This window comes from Tetrao urogallus (genome assembly GCF_951394365.1).
Source record: "Tetrao urogallus genome assembly, chromosome: 20".
Taxonomy (NCBI): domain Eukaryota; kingdom Metazoa; phylum Chordata; class Aves; order Galliformes; family Phasianidae; genus Tetrao; species Tetrao urogallus.
In genome coordinates, this window is record NC_136833.1 from 3,652,739 (window position 1) to 3,668,008 (window position 15,270).

At 48.5% G+C, this 15,270-nt stretch overlaps 3 protein-coding genes across 4 annotated transcripts; 2 read left to right on the forward strand and 1 right to left on the reverse strand.

Moving 5' to 3' along the window:
* Nucleotides 1-637: 637 nt before the first annotated feature.
* On the reverse strand, nt 638-1,270 carry MIS12 (MIS12 kinetochore complex component; the record flags this gene model as incomplete). Its single annotated transcript, XM_079544983.1, has 1 exon — nt 638-1,270. The coding sequence occupies one exon, from the start codon at nt 1,268-1,270 to the stop codon at nt 638-640; it is 633 nt and encodes a 210-aa protein (XP_079401109.1).
* A 460-nt stretch (nt 1,271-1,730) lies between these two features.
* Nucleotides 1,731-4,992, forward strand: DERL2 (derlin 2; the record flags this gene model as incomplete). Of its 2 annotated transcripts, none has more annotated exons than XM_079544976.1 (7): nt 1,731-1,823; nt 2,135-2,200; nt 2,434-2,507; nt 2,933-3,026; nt 3,542-3,737; nt 4,283-4,373; nt 4,887-4,992. In XM_079544976.1, 7 exons carry the CDS (start codon nt 1,731-1,733, stop codon nt 4,990-4,992), a joined length of 720 nt encoding a protein of 239 aa, XP_079401102.1. The 2 variants fall into 2 exon arrangements, with proteins under 2 accessions (XP_079401102.1, XP_079401103.1); XM_079544977.1 differs by having other exon boundaries at nt 1,731-1,820.
* A 2,567-nt stretch (nt 4,993-7,559) lies between these two features.
* On the forward strand, nt 7,560-14,825 carry DHX33 (DEAH-box helicase 33). The gene is made up of 10 exons (XM_079545252.1): nt 7,560-7,733; nt 8,391-8,561; nt 9,303-9,488; nt 10,203-10,314; nt 10,554-10,713; nt 11,179-11,267; nt 11,806-11,933; nt 12,490-12,693; nt 13,380-13,466; nt 14,445-14,825. The coding sequence occupies exons 1-10, from the start codon at nt 7,575-7,577 to the stop codon at nt 14,751-14,753; spliced, it is 1,605 nt and encodes a 534-aa protein (XP_079401378.1). The 5' UTR covers nt 7,560-7,574; the 3' UTR covers nt 14,754-14,825.
* The last annotated feature ends 445 nt before the right edge of the window (nt 14,826-15,270 follow it).

Here is a 15,270-nt window from a genome sequence, read left to right on the forward strand (position 1 = left end):
GACAGTAATCTGTTTAGAATGAAGTACAGATAAGAAAAGCTTAATTAAGTGACTTCAAATGACTCAATCACACCTGTTAGCCTCGCAGCATTCAGGCAGCAATGTCTGATAAGCATTAATAAAATGAGCTTCACTGGTCAGTAGGAAAAAAAGACACCGCACAATAAAAATAAATCAACATAAACTGAAGTAGGAGAAAGTGGCTGAGTTGCTGATTTCCTCCTGTGGCTTCTGCGTCAGCTGGCTGAGCAGCACAGCACGCTCCTTGCTTAACCACGAGCCACCTCTTCTCCTCTGTATTCATATAACCTTACAGAAATGCTTTGTTTATGTCAAGGTTGTTCAAACTTAACGTTAAGGCCAGGAAGGTGTCAGGTTATCCAACCAAGAACTCATTCCCAAGCACTGCTGTCAGAGCTGTCTTTCCCCATACAACCAAGGCTTTTCCTGTCCCTTATTCCCATATTTGCTAGGCTGGTGCAAACTGACACAGCTCCACACAGCTCTCTCCAGCAGCACTCAGTGTGGATCCTGGCAGGACTGTGTGGGGAAGGCACCAGAGATGCTTCGGAAAGATAAACCCCATCATTTGAAGCGAGCCATCCCAATGTTCACTGTTGCCTTTTGGGGTTTTCCATTACAGTAACTGTTGCTGTTTCTTTATTTTTTTACTCTTCCCTTCAACGTCTCTCAGCACATCCTGCAGCTTCTTACAGTTCTGTGTCAGGAACACCAGGCTCTCTTTGAAGTTGCTGGTGCCACGCTCCCTGCAGACGTTCTCCAGCCCATCAAACCACTGCACAACCTTCTCCAGCTCGGCCTGCACGGCTCTCTGCTCCTCCAGCTCTGCACGCAGTGCCTGCCCGGCGGCTGCCTCGGCCCTGCACTGCTGCTGCAGCTGGGAGATCTCATCCTGCAGAGCACGGAACTCCTCCTGGCTGTAGGGGTACTGCTGGTGCACCCTGTCCTCGGGGAGCAGCACGTTGTCAGGGATGCTGAGCACCAGCTGCAGGAGCACCTCTTCCATCTTTCTGAAGAGCTGGTCGAAGCGGGCCTTCATGAAGTGCAGGAACTTCTCCGTGCTCCTGCGGATCTCGAAGCGGCTGATCTGGACGCCCGGCAGCGCCTCGAGTTTCTTCAGGATGACGCTCTCCACCACCACCATCATCTCGAAGAGGTAATCCTGGAACGCCAGGTAGATGCGCAGCATGCACGTCTGCGGGGTGAACCCGAAGAACTGCGTCTCGTAGGCCATGGGGTGGACCGACATGGCGGCGGGAGGGCGGCCCGGGGGGCGGCGAAGGGAGGGTGGTCGGGGCCTGGAAGTGCGCGGGGAGCCGGAGGGGAGCCGGTTCACCTCCTCGCGCCCTTACCACGGAAACTGGGACGGGAAAGAGCTGCTCCGCCACCGCCCGCCCGCTCCCCTCAGACGGCCAGATCTACTCAGGTCGAGCTTCCCGCTTCGTTCGAACTCCCTCAGAACGGCAGCCAATCAGCGACCAGAAGGTGGCGGCGAGGATGGAGGCACCGACCAATCACCGAGCGCTCCAGCTCACGGGGGCGGGGAGCTTGTGGAGAAGGAGAAAGGCCGCGCTCTCCGCTCGGCCAATGAGGATGCAGCGTGGCTGCGCGGGCTGCGCGTGGCTCGGCTGCCGATTGGCGGAGGGGCGGGAGATGTGCGCGCATGCGCGAAGAGGAGGCGGAAGCGGAAGCAGCGCGGGGGCGCTAAGATGGCGTACCAGACCTTCCGGCAGGAGTACCTGCAGGTGCCGCCGGTGACGCGGGCCTACACCACAGCCTGCGTCCTCACCACCGCCGCTGTGGTGAGATGGGAAGCGGGGCCGGGGCCGCGGCCGCGGGGGGTTCCGTCAGTGAGGTGGTCCCGTCCCTTGTCCTCCCTTACGGGCGGCTCCGGGCGGGCAGCGCCTCAGGGCCTCGGGGGGCTGGGAGGAACCGAACCCGCGAACGGCAGCGGGCGGCCGAGCCGTGACGAGGCCTTGTGCTGAAGATGTGCGCGCTGACTGCCGCGGTTCGTCTCCGCGCAGCACGGCGCTGATGGTTTGTGTTTGTGTTTGTGTTTGTTTGTGTTTGTGCAGCTCCTGGTGCATTGATTCGTTGTTCTGTTCTTTTCCAGCAATTAGAACTAATTACACCCTTCCAGCTGTATTTCAACCCCGAATTAATATTTAAACACTTTCAAGTAAGTGGCTCCTGATGTGTGAGAGGTTTTAAAGTAATCTGGTGAGCGCGTAAGTCTTCCTGAAGTGCAGTGCTGTAGGGGGCTGTAACTCCTCACACGGAGGAGATGAGTGCCTCTGAGCCCTGCTCTTACATTCACTGACTGTAAGGGAGGTTTCTGTTACTTTGTTATTTTCTTTTCTGTGTAGCAATAAATTGTCACATCTAAATGCCTTGCGTTTGTGTCATTTCCAGGTATGGCGGTTAATCACCAACTACTTATTCTTTGGACCAGTCGGCTTTAATTTTTTATTTAACATGATCTTTTTGTATCCTTCATGACTTTTGTTTTTTCCCTCCTTGGAAAGCAGAACTCCATAATGGCACTGTGTGCAAGCAGGTTTAATTCTACTCTGTGCCAAGTTACCAAGAGTTCAGTAATGCTAGGTTAGCTGATGGCCTGGGCATCAACGGGATCTCTGTAACTTATCAAGCACTCTGCCATTTATTTCTGTGCTGTCATGAATCTGTTGTACAACTCAGGTCCTTCAGCTGAAATCCAGTTCTGAAGTCCAGGGGAAAATTCCTAGTAATATTTCTATCCTGGAATTGGCCACTCTGCTGAGGCACGCAGGATGAGGCAGTTAATGAACTAAACTGATACACAATCTTAAATCATATAAATGCAATCTTTTCCCATGGGATCTTTGTCTAAACTCATTTGTTGTCCAGTTTCCCTGACCTGTGACTTCAGATACCGTTACTGCCGGATGCTTGAAGAAGGCTCTTTTCGAGGTCGGACAGCAGATTTTGTATTTATGTTCCTTTTTGGAGGACTCTTAATGACTGTATCCTTTCTGTTTTTATTCCAACATACTGTAGTCAAGCAAAAGATAAGTGAAAGAGAACTCAAAATTTGCTGTTCATTTCTCTTAATTCTTAGATGAGAACGTTTTTCTTGTAGCATGAGAAACAGTGGTATTTTTAAGTAGCTTTCAGTGCTTTGGACTGTCACTTCTATCAGACATTAGGTTGATCTTTCACTCTTTTTGCTGCTTGACAGAATTATGGAAGTAGATTGGGGGACTGCTCAGGTGTGTAATCATGCCTAGGTTATCTAATAAATGCTTTTGCTTCAGTGGTTTCATGATGAATTTTATTTTTAAGTGTTTATTCACGCTCTGGATAAACTGCATCCTGCCACAGGCGTTGACTTTGATTGACCATAAACGTGGTTTACCTGAACCTGGGAAAGAAGGAAGAATTGCTTGGAAAACGTGGGATTATAGATCAAGCTGTCAAATTCTTCTCATGCTTGATCTCAAACTATTATTTGGTGAATTTCTTTAACTACCCATTGGAGATCTTTGGCCTGTTTGTCAACTTGGTTTTCTTGGGTCAGGCGTTCACAATAATGCTCGTGTACGTCTGGAGCCGCAGGAATCCCTACGTCCGTATGAACTTCTTTGGGCTTCTCATCTTCCAAGCTCCGTTCCTACCTTGGGTACTGATGGGCTTTTCACTGCTTTTGGGGAACTCCATCATTGTGGATCTCCTAGGTAAGGAGCTGTAAGAATCACAAGGCTAATGAAACAAGAAGCATGGGAGGGAAAAAAAAAAACAACAAGAAAAACAGCCCCAAAGGCTGATTGCCTCTTGTGGCTTACTGTTAGTTGGTCTCATGTGAAGGCAGTGCATTTGTACCAGGCGTTTCTGATTTCCAGACTCTAGCATATTTTGTGCTGTAACAAAGATTCAAAGAGCTTCTGAGGCTTTGGCTCTTTCTTGCTTGAAATGTGCGCAGATATACAATCTGATTACTGACACTTGATACAGAATGTAATACTGTTCTTATTAACTCAAGTGAAGCTGTAATATTGTTTTATAATGACAGCCTGTTTTGCCTGTGTTAATGTCTTACGGTGTAAGTTACACTCATCGTCTGAGACAACACGTTTCACTGGGTTTTGTATTTCTATACCTCATTATATATTCTGTGAAGAAAAGAGTGGGTGTTCTTTTTTTTTCCCCTAAAAATTCTTAAGTATTTGTGAGGTGTGAAGAAGTACTGGAAAATAACCATTTATATTTCTCCATGTACTAGGCATTGCAGTCGGGCATATATATTTTTTCTTAGAGGATGTCTTTCCCAATCAGCCTGGTGGCGGAAGGCTTCTGAGAACACCATCTGTGCTGTAAGTATTGCTTTCTGGTTTGGAACAGATAAAGAAGCAGTGCTTGTGTGGAAAATGCTGTATAACTCGACCTAAGTGACTTCTAGTAAGCAAGGGAAGTCGAGTCAGAGCTGCAGTATGTCTGTACTCTGTATCTAACTTGTGTGTTGCCAAACGAGGGAGGGGATCGTGTCAAATGTGTAAGTGGAAGCTTTCTTACAGAGGGGAATGGCTGAGGGCTTTGTGAAGTGCTTGATTTGTTGATGCTTAGTAGTCGTTACAAACTTCTGCCTGTTGGTGGCACCAAAAGTGCGTGTGAGGAATAAGAATCCAGCTGTGTATGAACAGAGTAATTACTGAGTGAAATACAGCTATTACCATCCTCATTTCACAGCTTCGGCAGATGTCGCTGCTGGTATTCCTGAGTACTGCTCCTGCTCGGTTTATGGATGTGCGTAGAATTGGAGCAGTCTAGGTTTTATTATTAAACGTGTATTCTCGTGGAAAGAAAACAAACTGCTTTCTGCTTTCCAGGAAAGCAATATTTGATACAGCGGAAGATGATCCTAATTACAATCCCTTGCCAGAAGAACGGCCGGGAGGATTTGCGTGGGGAGAAGGTCAACGTCTTGGAGGCTAATCAGATGGCTGTGCCAAAACCCAGCAGTGACTGGGAGAGATGAACCTGGAGTTCTGTCCCGGGGAATCCCTCGTTCTCCATCGCAGAAAGAACACTCTTCATCAGCTCTACGGTTTTGAATACAAGCACTTTATGAAATGGCAGTCTAATCCAAGACCCTTCCAGGCTACCAGTGTCTTCCTTAGCCGGGGAATTTACTGTGCTGGTAATGCGAATGTTAATCCAGTGGAGCCAAAAAACTTTAAACTGGAAACCATTTCCTGTCAACTTCAGTTAACAAGACCATGAGTACTTGTTTGAAGTGATTTCTAAAGCATTTTTTTCAAGTTATTTGATACAGGAGACTATATGGGGAACTTTACAGGGGACAAAAAAGCCTTTTTTAACTCCTTTTTTAATTCTTGGATAAAACAGCTTCAAGATGGGTAAGAGTGCAAGTCCCTATTTCAGTGGTAAATGTTTTTTAGTCCGAGATGGTAGTGTCTCCAGTCTTGTTCGAAGTGTAAGAAATACATCATTCAACGTAAATCTTTTTGGAACGTGCCTCTCTGTGAACACACTTGCAGGCTGTGACTACACTGTGATGGTTTTTCTCCCAAAAACTGTGTTGTGACAACCAGGTGTGACTCTGGTTGGCTAAATGGGGCCACACCGCCTGCCTCCTGCACAGGCACACTTCCAGCAGTCCTTACGTTCCTTGGAGCACTAGGAAGGAGTCTGTCTGGTGTTGAACTGTTCAAATATCTCAGATAATGAGTTGAATAAAATGTTTTCTGGATTTTCTTTTTGTTAATCTTTTGTATGATAGGCTGGAGGCAGGGATGGGTAAGCAAGCTTCTCCTGCAGCTGTCTCTGAGAACTGTGAAGAAAAAGGGTGGTACAGTGAGCATGGTAGGGGTGTAGCGTCTGTCTGTGTGTGTCTGTGAAGTTTGGGGGGCAGGGCTGCAACACCGTGCAGCAACAGAACGCCACTATGGGTTTCCTTGGAGCTCTGTTGATTTATAAATGCAAGGAAGTCCAAGAGCTCAGCTCATCTGCTTCAGCCACACTTGGACTCCATCTGTCCTGGATAGCGGAATTGATGAAAACCACCATTTCGTTCCGCGAGCCGCGGCGGTGCTCAGGAGGGCTGTGAGGGCGTGAAGGATCAGCCCGCCCCCAGCCCGCCCTCACCCTCTCCCAGCGCGCCGCGCGAAGGCGAGCACCACAAGATGGCGGCGTCGCGCCTCCGGCCGAGCGGCTGACGGTGCGGTCCCGCCATGCTGCCCGGCTCGCCCGCCGTTCCACGCCGGCCCCCGCTGCCGCCCGCCGCCTCGCAGCGCCGCGAGCTGCCCATCTTCCAGGCGCGGGGGCCTCTGCTCAGCCAGCTGCGGGGCCTGGAATGCGCCGTGCTCATCGGTGAGCGGCCGGGGCGGGGGTGGGCGGCGCTGAGGTGATTGCTGTGTGGTAACGCTGCGTGAGGTGAGGTGAGGTGAGGTGCCGGCCCTGCGGAACTGCCGTGAGAATGAGTTGGAACCTTTTGTTTGAAGGTGCTCTAGATGGGAAAGCTCTGTTTTCCCAGATCTCTGTCCAGTTCTGAGCTCCTCGGTTCAAAAAAGGGGACTCCTAGAGAGTCCAGCACTGGGCTGCAGAGGTGATCGGGGCCTGGAGCATCTCCCATACAAGGAACCACTGAGGGGCCTGGCTTCAGCAGGGGGTTGGACCTCGTGATCCCCGGAGGTCCCTTCCAACCCCTGCAATTCTGATTCTATTCCCTTGTTGTTCTTCAGGAGAAACGGGCTCAGGAAAGACCACTCAGATCCCTCAGTATCTCTATGAAGCAGGAATTGGCCGCCAGGGCATCGTTGCTGTGACACAGCCTCGCAGAGTAGCAGCTATCTCCTTAGCTACCAGAGTCTCAGATGAGAAGAGGACGGAGCTGGGGAAACTGGTAGGTGCCTTCCGATGGTCTTTAGGGAGCTGTTTTAGTACTGCAGTGTCATTCATTGAATGGATAAGGTAAAAATGTTAAGAGTTGTAAAGGTGGTAGGCAGTCCTCTGTAATATGCTTGAATGGGAAAAATGGTTTTTGCTTTTTTTGTGGCTCAGGGGAACCCATGTTTGTAGTTCTTTACTTGATGATTATCTGCGTTCTCTTATTTGGATAAATACTGGTTAATGAATAAAACAGACAAAAAAAAGCCCTCGCTTCTTTTCTTCCCTGTATCAGAAGTCAAGGAGAGCAAAGTGCTGAATCTTTGCTAGTCTGTGAACCTGTGGGAGACAAGTGGAAGAAAAGGATTTTGCATAAATAAAACCGTTCGGAGAGCATGCAGTAATTTCTAATGCCGGCTAAAAGAGAGGAAACCTATAGTGTTTCTGATGAGCTTTCAGCTGAGAAAAACCTAATGGGCTACAGTGCTGGGAGCTTTCGGTGTCACGTTGGTCTGGCTGATATGTGGCACTGTGCAGTTCTGCTTTGTGGTACAGCACCAGTGAGACCAGTAAATTCTCTGTAACGATTGCTCCCTTAGGTTGGCTACACGGTGCGCTTCGATGACCTCACATCTGATGAAACTAGAATAAAGTTCTTGACGGATGGCATGCTGCTTCGTGAAGCCATTGGGGATCCTATATTGCGGAAGTACAGCGTTGTCATCCTGGATGAAGCCCATGAGAGGACAATCCATACTGATGTGCTCTTTGGAGTGGTGAAAGCTGCACAAAAGAAACGAAAAGAATTGGGCAAACTGCCCCTCAAGGTATGTTCGGCTAGGATGGCAGAGATGGGGCTTGGACTCTGTGCCTTATGAGCAACACCTGGAGTTTACAGTGTGTTTCAAATGTTAGCTTTACATATTTTCCTTTCCTGAAAAATCCCTTTAAATCTGAATAGTTCAGGGTGGCCAAATTACAGTGTGTTGCTGAGAGTCTGGCACTCGCCTTGGAGACAGGAGCTTTCTCTCTGTTACTGAAGCTGTATGAAAGGCTCGTACTGGGGGAAGACGTTGCACGTATGTGTCAGGTCATGATTTGGAGTGGGCAAGTACATGATAAACTGCATGAATGCACCTTGGTTTTGATGAGGAAGGCATGTAGGAAGACTGGTATGATCCTAGTGCAGTCTGTTCAACAGGCTGTTGTGCAACCTTGCTTTGTGTGCTCAGCTCTGTTAAATGTCAGAAGAGAATTTTACTGTGCCTTCTCGCTTGTTTTCTCATACCAGCACATCACACTTGTTAAAGCTATCGGCTCTGGTATTATACAAGCAAAGATCATCCTGTCTCAAAGTCTGTGTGCTCTTTGCTGCTCTGAATCTGTACTGCAGCCTCAGGAAGCTGGCTATGGGTTAGCCCTGGCCATGAGTCTCATGCTGGGTGTGAACTGCTGTGCTCACCCATTTTATGTTCACACTGTAGGTGATCGTCATGTCAGCTACGATGGATGTCGATCAGTTCTCCCAGTACTTCAATGGAGCTCCTGTTCTCTATTTAGAAGGCAGGCAACATCCCATTCAGGTCTTCTACACCAAACAGCCTCAGAGCGATTACCTCCAAGCAGCACTGGTGTCAGTCTTCCAGATCCACCAGGTATGGTCATCTCATCAAGTCTGCACCTCCCTGGTGCCACAGATTGTCTGCTGGGGGCTCAGGTTGCTGTGGCAAAGGCTCTGAGCCCATCTGGCCTGGAGATGGCTTGACCACTGAATCACAGGTGTCCCTGAAGTGCTCATTGCTTCCTCTGGGAAAAGTGGGTAACTGCAAAGTATGCTAGGTTTGTGAGTAGGAGTCTGTTCAAATAACAGTGAGATGGGATTAGATGTTTGAATGCAGAACTGAAGGACAATTAAATCATTTAATTGAAGTGCTTATTATTCTGCATCTAATGCTTTGCAGATGCTCTTGTTGGTAGAATTACGATGCTTCTCTGTCAAGGCTGGAGTTGAAAAAAGACTGCTATGCAAAGCTCTCTGGTGTTAATTCGTACTGAAATGTTTGTCTCACTTGAGTTTTTTTGTGTTTACTGACTTGTGTCTGGGTGCTTGCTGGCCCTCTCCCTGCATGTTTTGGACAGATATGTGAATTTGAGTGATTTCTTCATCCTCGTTAAGACCCAACACTGTAAAATGCTGTTTACCCTTCACCAATGGCGAATCCATCGGAATCTTAGGGCTGTTCCACCTTGCACAGAATGTGTCTTTTCTGTCTTACATGCTTTGCTGACTTGCTAACAGGACAACATGTTGGAAGATTTGCTGATATCACAAGCTCAGCTCTCTCTCCATGTCCAATCTGTTGTAACTTCTCACGTGCTTTTCCCTCTGGCTCCAGGAAGCACCCTCTTCTCAGGACATCCTCGTGTTTCTGACTGGTCAGGAAGAGATTGAAGCAATGACCAAAACCTGTCGAGACATTGCCAAGCACCTCCCTGATGGCTGCCCGCAGATGACAGTGATGCCTCTTTATGCTTCTCTGCCCTACTCTCAACAACTCCGAGTCTTTCAGGCTGCCCCCAAGGTGAGAGAATGTGGTGGACAATCAGAATAAGTTTGTCTGTTTGCTTGTGTGAGTGCTTGGGAAAAAAACCATAGAATTTTGGGTCTTAAAACAGTCTGTACTGATGGTCTGAATTGTCTCCACTGACTTCAGGTGGAATGATTCCAGAGTGATACAAGATGCTTTAGCTTTGATGGAGTTACGAGCCATAGGATAAGTTATCTGGGATCATGAAAAGAAGGAAAGATTAGGGAGAGGGAAAAAGGACAGAGTGATTGAAATGTGCCTCGTTTTGTATGACTGTGTCAGTAGCACAGAAAGGAAGATGGCAGGCTCGCCAAATGCTAAGGAAGCCAAGCACCTGGATATGTTTGGCAGGGCCATAAGAAAAGGAAATTGTGCCAATTGCCTGGGACCCCCGTATCAGCAGATAAACAGGAATTTGGCTCTTGCACTTGTGATAGAAATGGAACCAAAGTGGTTTAAAGATGCCCTGATAACTGTTCTGCTGGGTGGTGTATTTTGTTACAACAGCATAGGCACACGTTTCAGGATCTGATTAGGAGCTAGAGATGATCTTCATTTACAAGATCTGCTATAGCAAACATAACACATGATTGTAGCACGCTGTAGTAGTATGAAGGCTTGACCCGTGCTGGCTGAAATCAGTGGCATTTCTCTACTGCAGCTGATCTGAGGTGGCTTCTGACTGCTTCAGTTTGCTCTTCCTCTTAGGGCTGCCGCAAAGTGATCCTCTCCACCAACATCGCAGAAACCTCCATCACCATTTCGGGTATAAAGTTTGTTGTGGACACAGGCATGGTCAAAGCAAAGAAGTACAACCCTGGTGAGGAACCCCGAGGAACAACGGAAATGCTGTTGTAGAAGTTTGGGTTTTTTGAAGCAATACTTCCCATTGGCAGCTGATGTAAAACACACTTTGTGCTGCCTCAGTTAACATCCCAGGTTTCTGATGCGTACAGTAGTTGGACAGGAAGCTCCTGGGATTTTTTGTTAACGAGCTAATGTTTTCCAAGGTCCTGCATTATGCAACCAGTGACAGAAATGATGCTTTTCCATACTCAGAAATTGGTCTGGAAGTGTTGGCAGTGCAGCGAGTGTCAAAGGCCCAGGCTTGGCAACGGACAGGGAGAGCAGGGCGAGAGGACAGTGGGATCTGCTACCGGCTCTACACTGAGGATGAGTTTGAGAAGTTTGACAAAATGACAGTACCTGAGATACAGAGGTGAGAGCACGTGATGGTGAAATGATTAATATCAAAGAATTGAGAGGTCTGGCCAGGGAGTTTTTCCTTTCAGTCAGAACTAGCAGTCTATTATTACCTTCCCCACAGGGAAGGGTAATGCAGGGTTTGCCACTCCTGCAGGCTCCAGCAGAGTCATCTGCACGTTGTCCATTGGGGCACTTGGTAAAATACTTGAGAGTCCATCTGTAGGGTGGGTGCTTGGCTTTAAGAGAGGCTTCAGGGTCCAGCAAAACTGGAGGTGAGGTCTGACTGTTCAGGAAGTCAGGTTTCACCAGCTGTCATTGGACTGGTCTGCAGCCCTGGAATTGTCTCTTTCAAGTTAGAGCACAGATCTGAGAACTCTGTTCACTTTCTTCATGCTTTTAGGTTGTTGTTTTTTTTTTTTTATGCTGTTATCTGCCTATAAGATGAGGTAATTTCAGTTGTTTTTTTCTGCCTATGCAGGTGTAACTTGGCCAGTGTGCTGCTTCAGCTCTTGGCCCTGAGAATTCCCAACATACTCACCTTTGACTTCATGTCCAAACCATCTCCTGGTAAGTGCTTACATAAGCAGTCCTGGGGGAAAAATAAATGGAAAAATGAGTACCTAAAGAATAGCTTAAAAATAATGTCTTCAGGGCAGCCTGAGAAGTGTGGAAAGTGAGGGCTGTGAGAAGGGAGCAATCTCTCCCTGCTGCATCTGCTGGTGGTCCCAAAGTCTCAGGTTCACTCACTGTTCATCAGAGCAGTCGTGGTTACAACAGAAAGCTGGAGAGCACAGCTTCCAAACAGAGCAGTGAGCACTTGTTGCTCATGAAGAACAATGCCACAGAAAGCCATAGAGAATCTCGCGTGACTTCTGCTCAAAGCTAGAGATGGCAGCTTTAGTTTTGCTTGTTTTCTTGCTATGTAAATTGGAAAAGATGGTTGTTCTACTGGACAAAGGGGGTTGCATTATTGCTTGGGGCATTTGTTCCTCTAAACCGATAAACTGCAAGTGTTGTCCCTCTGGGCTGGGGAAAGAGGAGTGATGTTTGCTGCTGGTCCTTCCGCTTCGTGTCTGTCACAGCCCAAACCTTCTTGTTTTGACAGATGCTATCCAAGCAGCCATTGAGCAGCTGGACCTGCTGGGGGCTGTGGAGCGAAAGGAAGATCAGCTTGTGCTGACTCCCCTGGGAAGGAAGATGGCAGCCTTCCCGCTGGAACCAAAGTTCTCCAAAGTAAGAACTGCAGAACTGCTTTTATTTCACCTACTTTTCCCAGCACCGTTGGCATTTCTCTTTCAAATGCCTAAAAAGGTCTGGAATTTGGGGTGACTGCAGCTGTACCACTGTATCTGCAGTACATTAATGAAGCACAGCTTTTTTACAGCAGCTGTGCTGTTTTGCCCATCATTTGTTCATTTAAAGGAGATGTTTAAAAGCTGCTTTGTTTCCTCTGGCACATCTGAAGCTGAAACAGGGTCGATTCCCTTGCTATTTCTGGGATTGTCTGTAGCATGGTTTGACAGTTTGGGGATGTGTTTGATGCAGTAGTGAATTTTGGGCACCATGTTTGTGTTGTATCTGAAGTGAATGGTCTCGAGAAAGAGCACAGCAGTGCCTCTGAAAGGTGCTCAGTGGTTCCTCAGGAGGACTTACAGCTGTCCCTAAGCCCAGTCGTGTGTGAAATTGCTCTAAACAGTGCCTGGCAAAGTTCCCAGGCTGTCAGTGAACAGAGAGGCCTTCCCACCTGGGGTGTATTTGGTCAACCAAAAATCAATGTTGTTCTTTCCAGACCATCCTCCTGTCCCCGAAGTTCCACTGCACAGAGGAGATTCTGACCATCGTATCGCTGTTATCAGTGGACAGTGTCCTGCACAACCCTCCGGCACGGCGTGACGAGGTGCAGGCTGTCAGGAAGAAATTTATCTCCAGTGAGGGGGATCACCTCACCCTGCTCAACGTGTACAGAGCCTTCAAAAATGTCAGTGGCAACAAGGTAGGATGCTCTGAGGATTCCAGGGTTTGTGCTGGTGAGGAGTTCTTCTGGCTTGCAGCTGTGACATCTGCATCCTTCCAAAGCACCTGTGAGAACAGAGATGTTGCTCGTGCTTTACAGATGGGCAGCAGAGGAAGTTGTTCCAGTGCCAGAGGTTTCCCCAGAAAGGAACTGGTTACCAAAGTTGTGTGAGATCAGCTCTGTGATCAGAACCACATCTCCTCCTTGCCTGGTTACAGCTGGAAGTGAGGGGGTGCTGGGAGTTGCTGCTAAACACCTGGACGTGTGCCATTCACTACAGAAACACCGAGCATATTTAAGAACAGATTTTTTATTTGTGCTCCTCTATGAATTCCTTCAGTTGATTTATAGATTAGCGTATCCCATTCTTGCAACATCTGTTATTCTCAGGTAATTTGTTTTTGCTGCCTGTGGGATATGCAGTGCTGTTTTGCAGCTGGCAGTGACCTTGCAGAGCAGCTCTGAGTGGGAGGAGAACAACAGGCAGTTTCTTGGCGCTGCGGGAAGGGGGAGTAATCGGGTAGCAGTGTGACAAGGAGATGAGTTAGCAGTTTTCTCTGAGAGAGACTGTGTCTATGAGGATTCCTCTTTGCGTGGCATCCAAAGACAGTTGTGCTTCCTGGGTGAAGGAGCAATTCCTTTAACTCCTGATGCCTCTGCTGCAGGAATGGTGCAAGGAGAACTTTGTCAACGGCAGGAACATGATGCTCGTGTCAGATGTGAGAGCTCAGCTCAGGGACATTTGTGCGAAGGTAACTTGTTGTCATACTGCATTTCTCTATTTCTTCTGTTTGTCTCCAAACTGCTTTCTTTTGCATGATGTCCTAGGAGCAAGAAAATGTGGTTGTCCAGGCCAGCTGGATTATAATGTAATCTTGCCTGCTCTCAGAAGCCCGTTAGAGTGGGGCTGTTTCCCCACTATTGTGCACATACACACTTGTTCTTCAACACTGTAAGAATGACTGCCCACCCTTCAGACAAGTGCAGGTTTATACAGTGAGAACAAATAACAAACAGCATGCCTGCTGCTGTGGCCTCCAGCTCTCATCCAGGCTGCTGAGAAGGGAGGGTGGGCTTTTGGGGTGGTGTATAATCAATGGATATCAAGATGTTACAATATAATCAAGAGAGTTAGGCAGAGTGGACAATGATAACAAAAGAGAATAAATGGAAAGCTTACCCTTATGCTGGGCTCACCTACAAAACACCAGAAGAGGCAATCTCCAGAAGAGATCCTTCCCTACTGGTAGCCAGCTCTTAAATAGGTCTTCCGGCAGCACAGGTGAATTGCCTTCACCTGTGCTCCTCTGGTTGACTCATGGCTCGCCTCAGGTGATCAATCAGAAGTTCAGGCCGTGACTCAGCAGTTCCCATACAGGTGGGGAGGATGGGCTCAGTAGCATTGGAGGTTTAGGAGACTGCAGGCCTTGCCAGGGCTGCTGCTTCCCTGCAAGGCATAGATGCCAACCCAGGTGGAGCAGCAGGCACAGCCCGTCTCATCCTTCACACAAGAAGGGCTCTTAGAGCCTGCAAGTGGAGCTAGGGTAGTGCTTCAGCTAGCCCTGTAGGATCTGGCTCCCTGTCTTTTGGATCGAAGCCATCAGAGGGAAGATTGGGAAGCGATCCGTGCTGCCCGGCCTTGTTAGATGTGTTGTTAGGGATGTCTGTGCCCGTGCTGCGGGGTGCTGTAAGATGTGACCAGCTGCTTTGTCTCTCTGGCTGCCATCCAGCTATCCGTGCCCATGGAATCCTCCCGCTCCGACACCTCCAACATCCGCCGCTGCCTGGCTCACAGCCTCTTCATGAACGCCGCCGAGCTGCAGCCGGACGGCACCTACAGCACTGTGAACTCCCACCAGTTGGTGGCCATCCATCCCTCTTCTGTGCTCTTCCACTGCAAACCCTCCTGTGTGGTTTACAACGGGCTGCTGCACACCAACAAGTGCTACATGCGGGACCTGTGCGTGGTGGATGCAGACTGGCTGTACGACGCGGCGCCCGATTATTTCCGCAGGAAGCTCAGAGCAGCCAAGAACTGAGCCGGGCTGTGGGACCAGCGGGTGCAGGGCTCTGAGGCTCACTCTGAAGGACCGTTTGCTGTTTTGTAATGAGTGTACAGGAACAGCAGGCTTTTGTCTTGCCCATCAGGTACAAACCTTGGAGGAAAATGGCTTCTCTGTGAGAGCCAGGCCTCACGGGTCTCCGTGGCTTTGGACAATCATCCTTTTAACAGTTTCTCTGTGGCAGAAAGGGGCGCCGGTGTCTTGTGCCAGTCTTTGATGTTTGCTGAGATGTAACAGGCTTGTCTATGAGGAAACGAGAGCTCTTCTAGTAGACTTGATATTTTTTGATGATAATGTTTGTATTCTGAGCAGGTTTTATTGATGGGAAAAAAAAGAAAAATTTCTACATACAAAGAGAAAAAAAAAAAAGTACTGTTTTTCTTGTACAATTTGTAGAAGGGAGGTGCCACGGCCCATCGCCTCCTCAGCTATCCTTTGCTCACACATCACGTTCACCGCTTCACCTGGGGTGACGCAGCGGCCGCTGTTGGGG

Bases quoted from the DNA above. Each gene is read 5' to 3' on its own strand.
- DHX33 (XM_079545252.1), top strand. From the start codon at position 7,575: ATGCTGCTTCGTGAAGCCATTGGGGATCCTATATTGCGGAAGTACAGC. The intron at 9,489-10,202 runs GTGAGAGAATGT...TCTTCCTCTTAG, and splicing joins TCTTTCAGGCTGCCCCCAAG to GGCTGCCGCAAAGTGATCCT. The intron at 11,934-12,489 runs GTAAGAACTGCA...TGTTCTTTCCAG, and splicing joins TGGAACCAAAGTTCTCCAAA to ACCATCCTCCTGTCCCCGAA.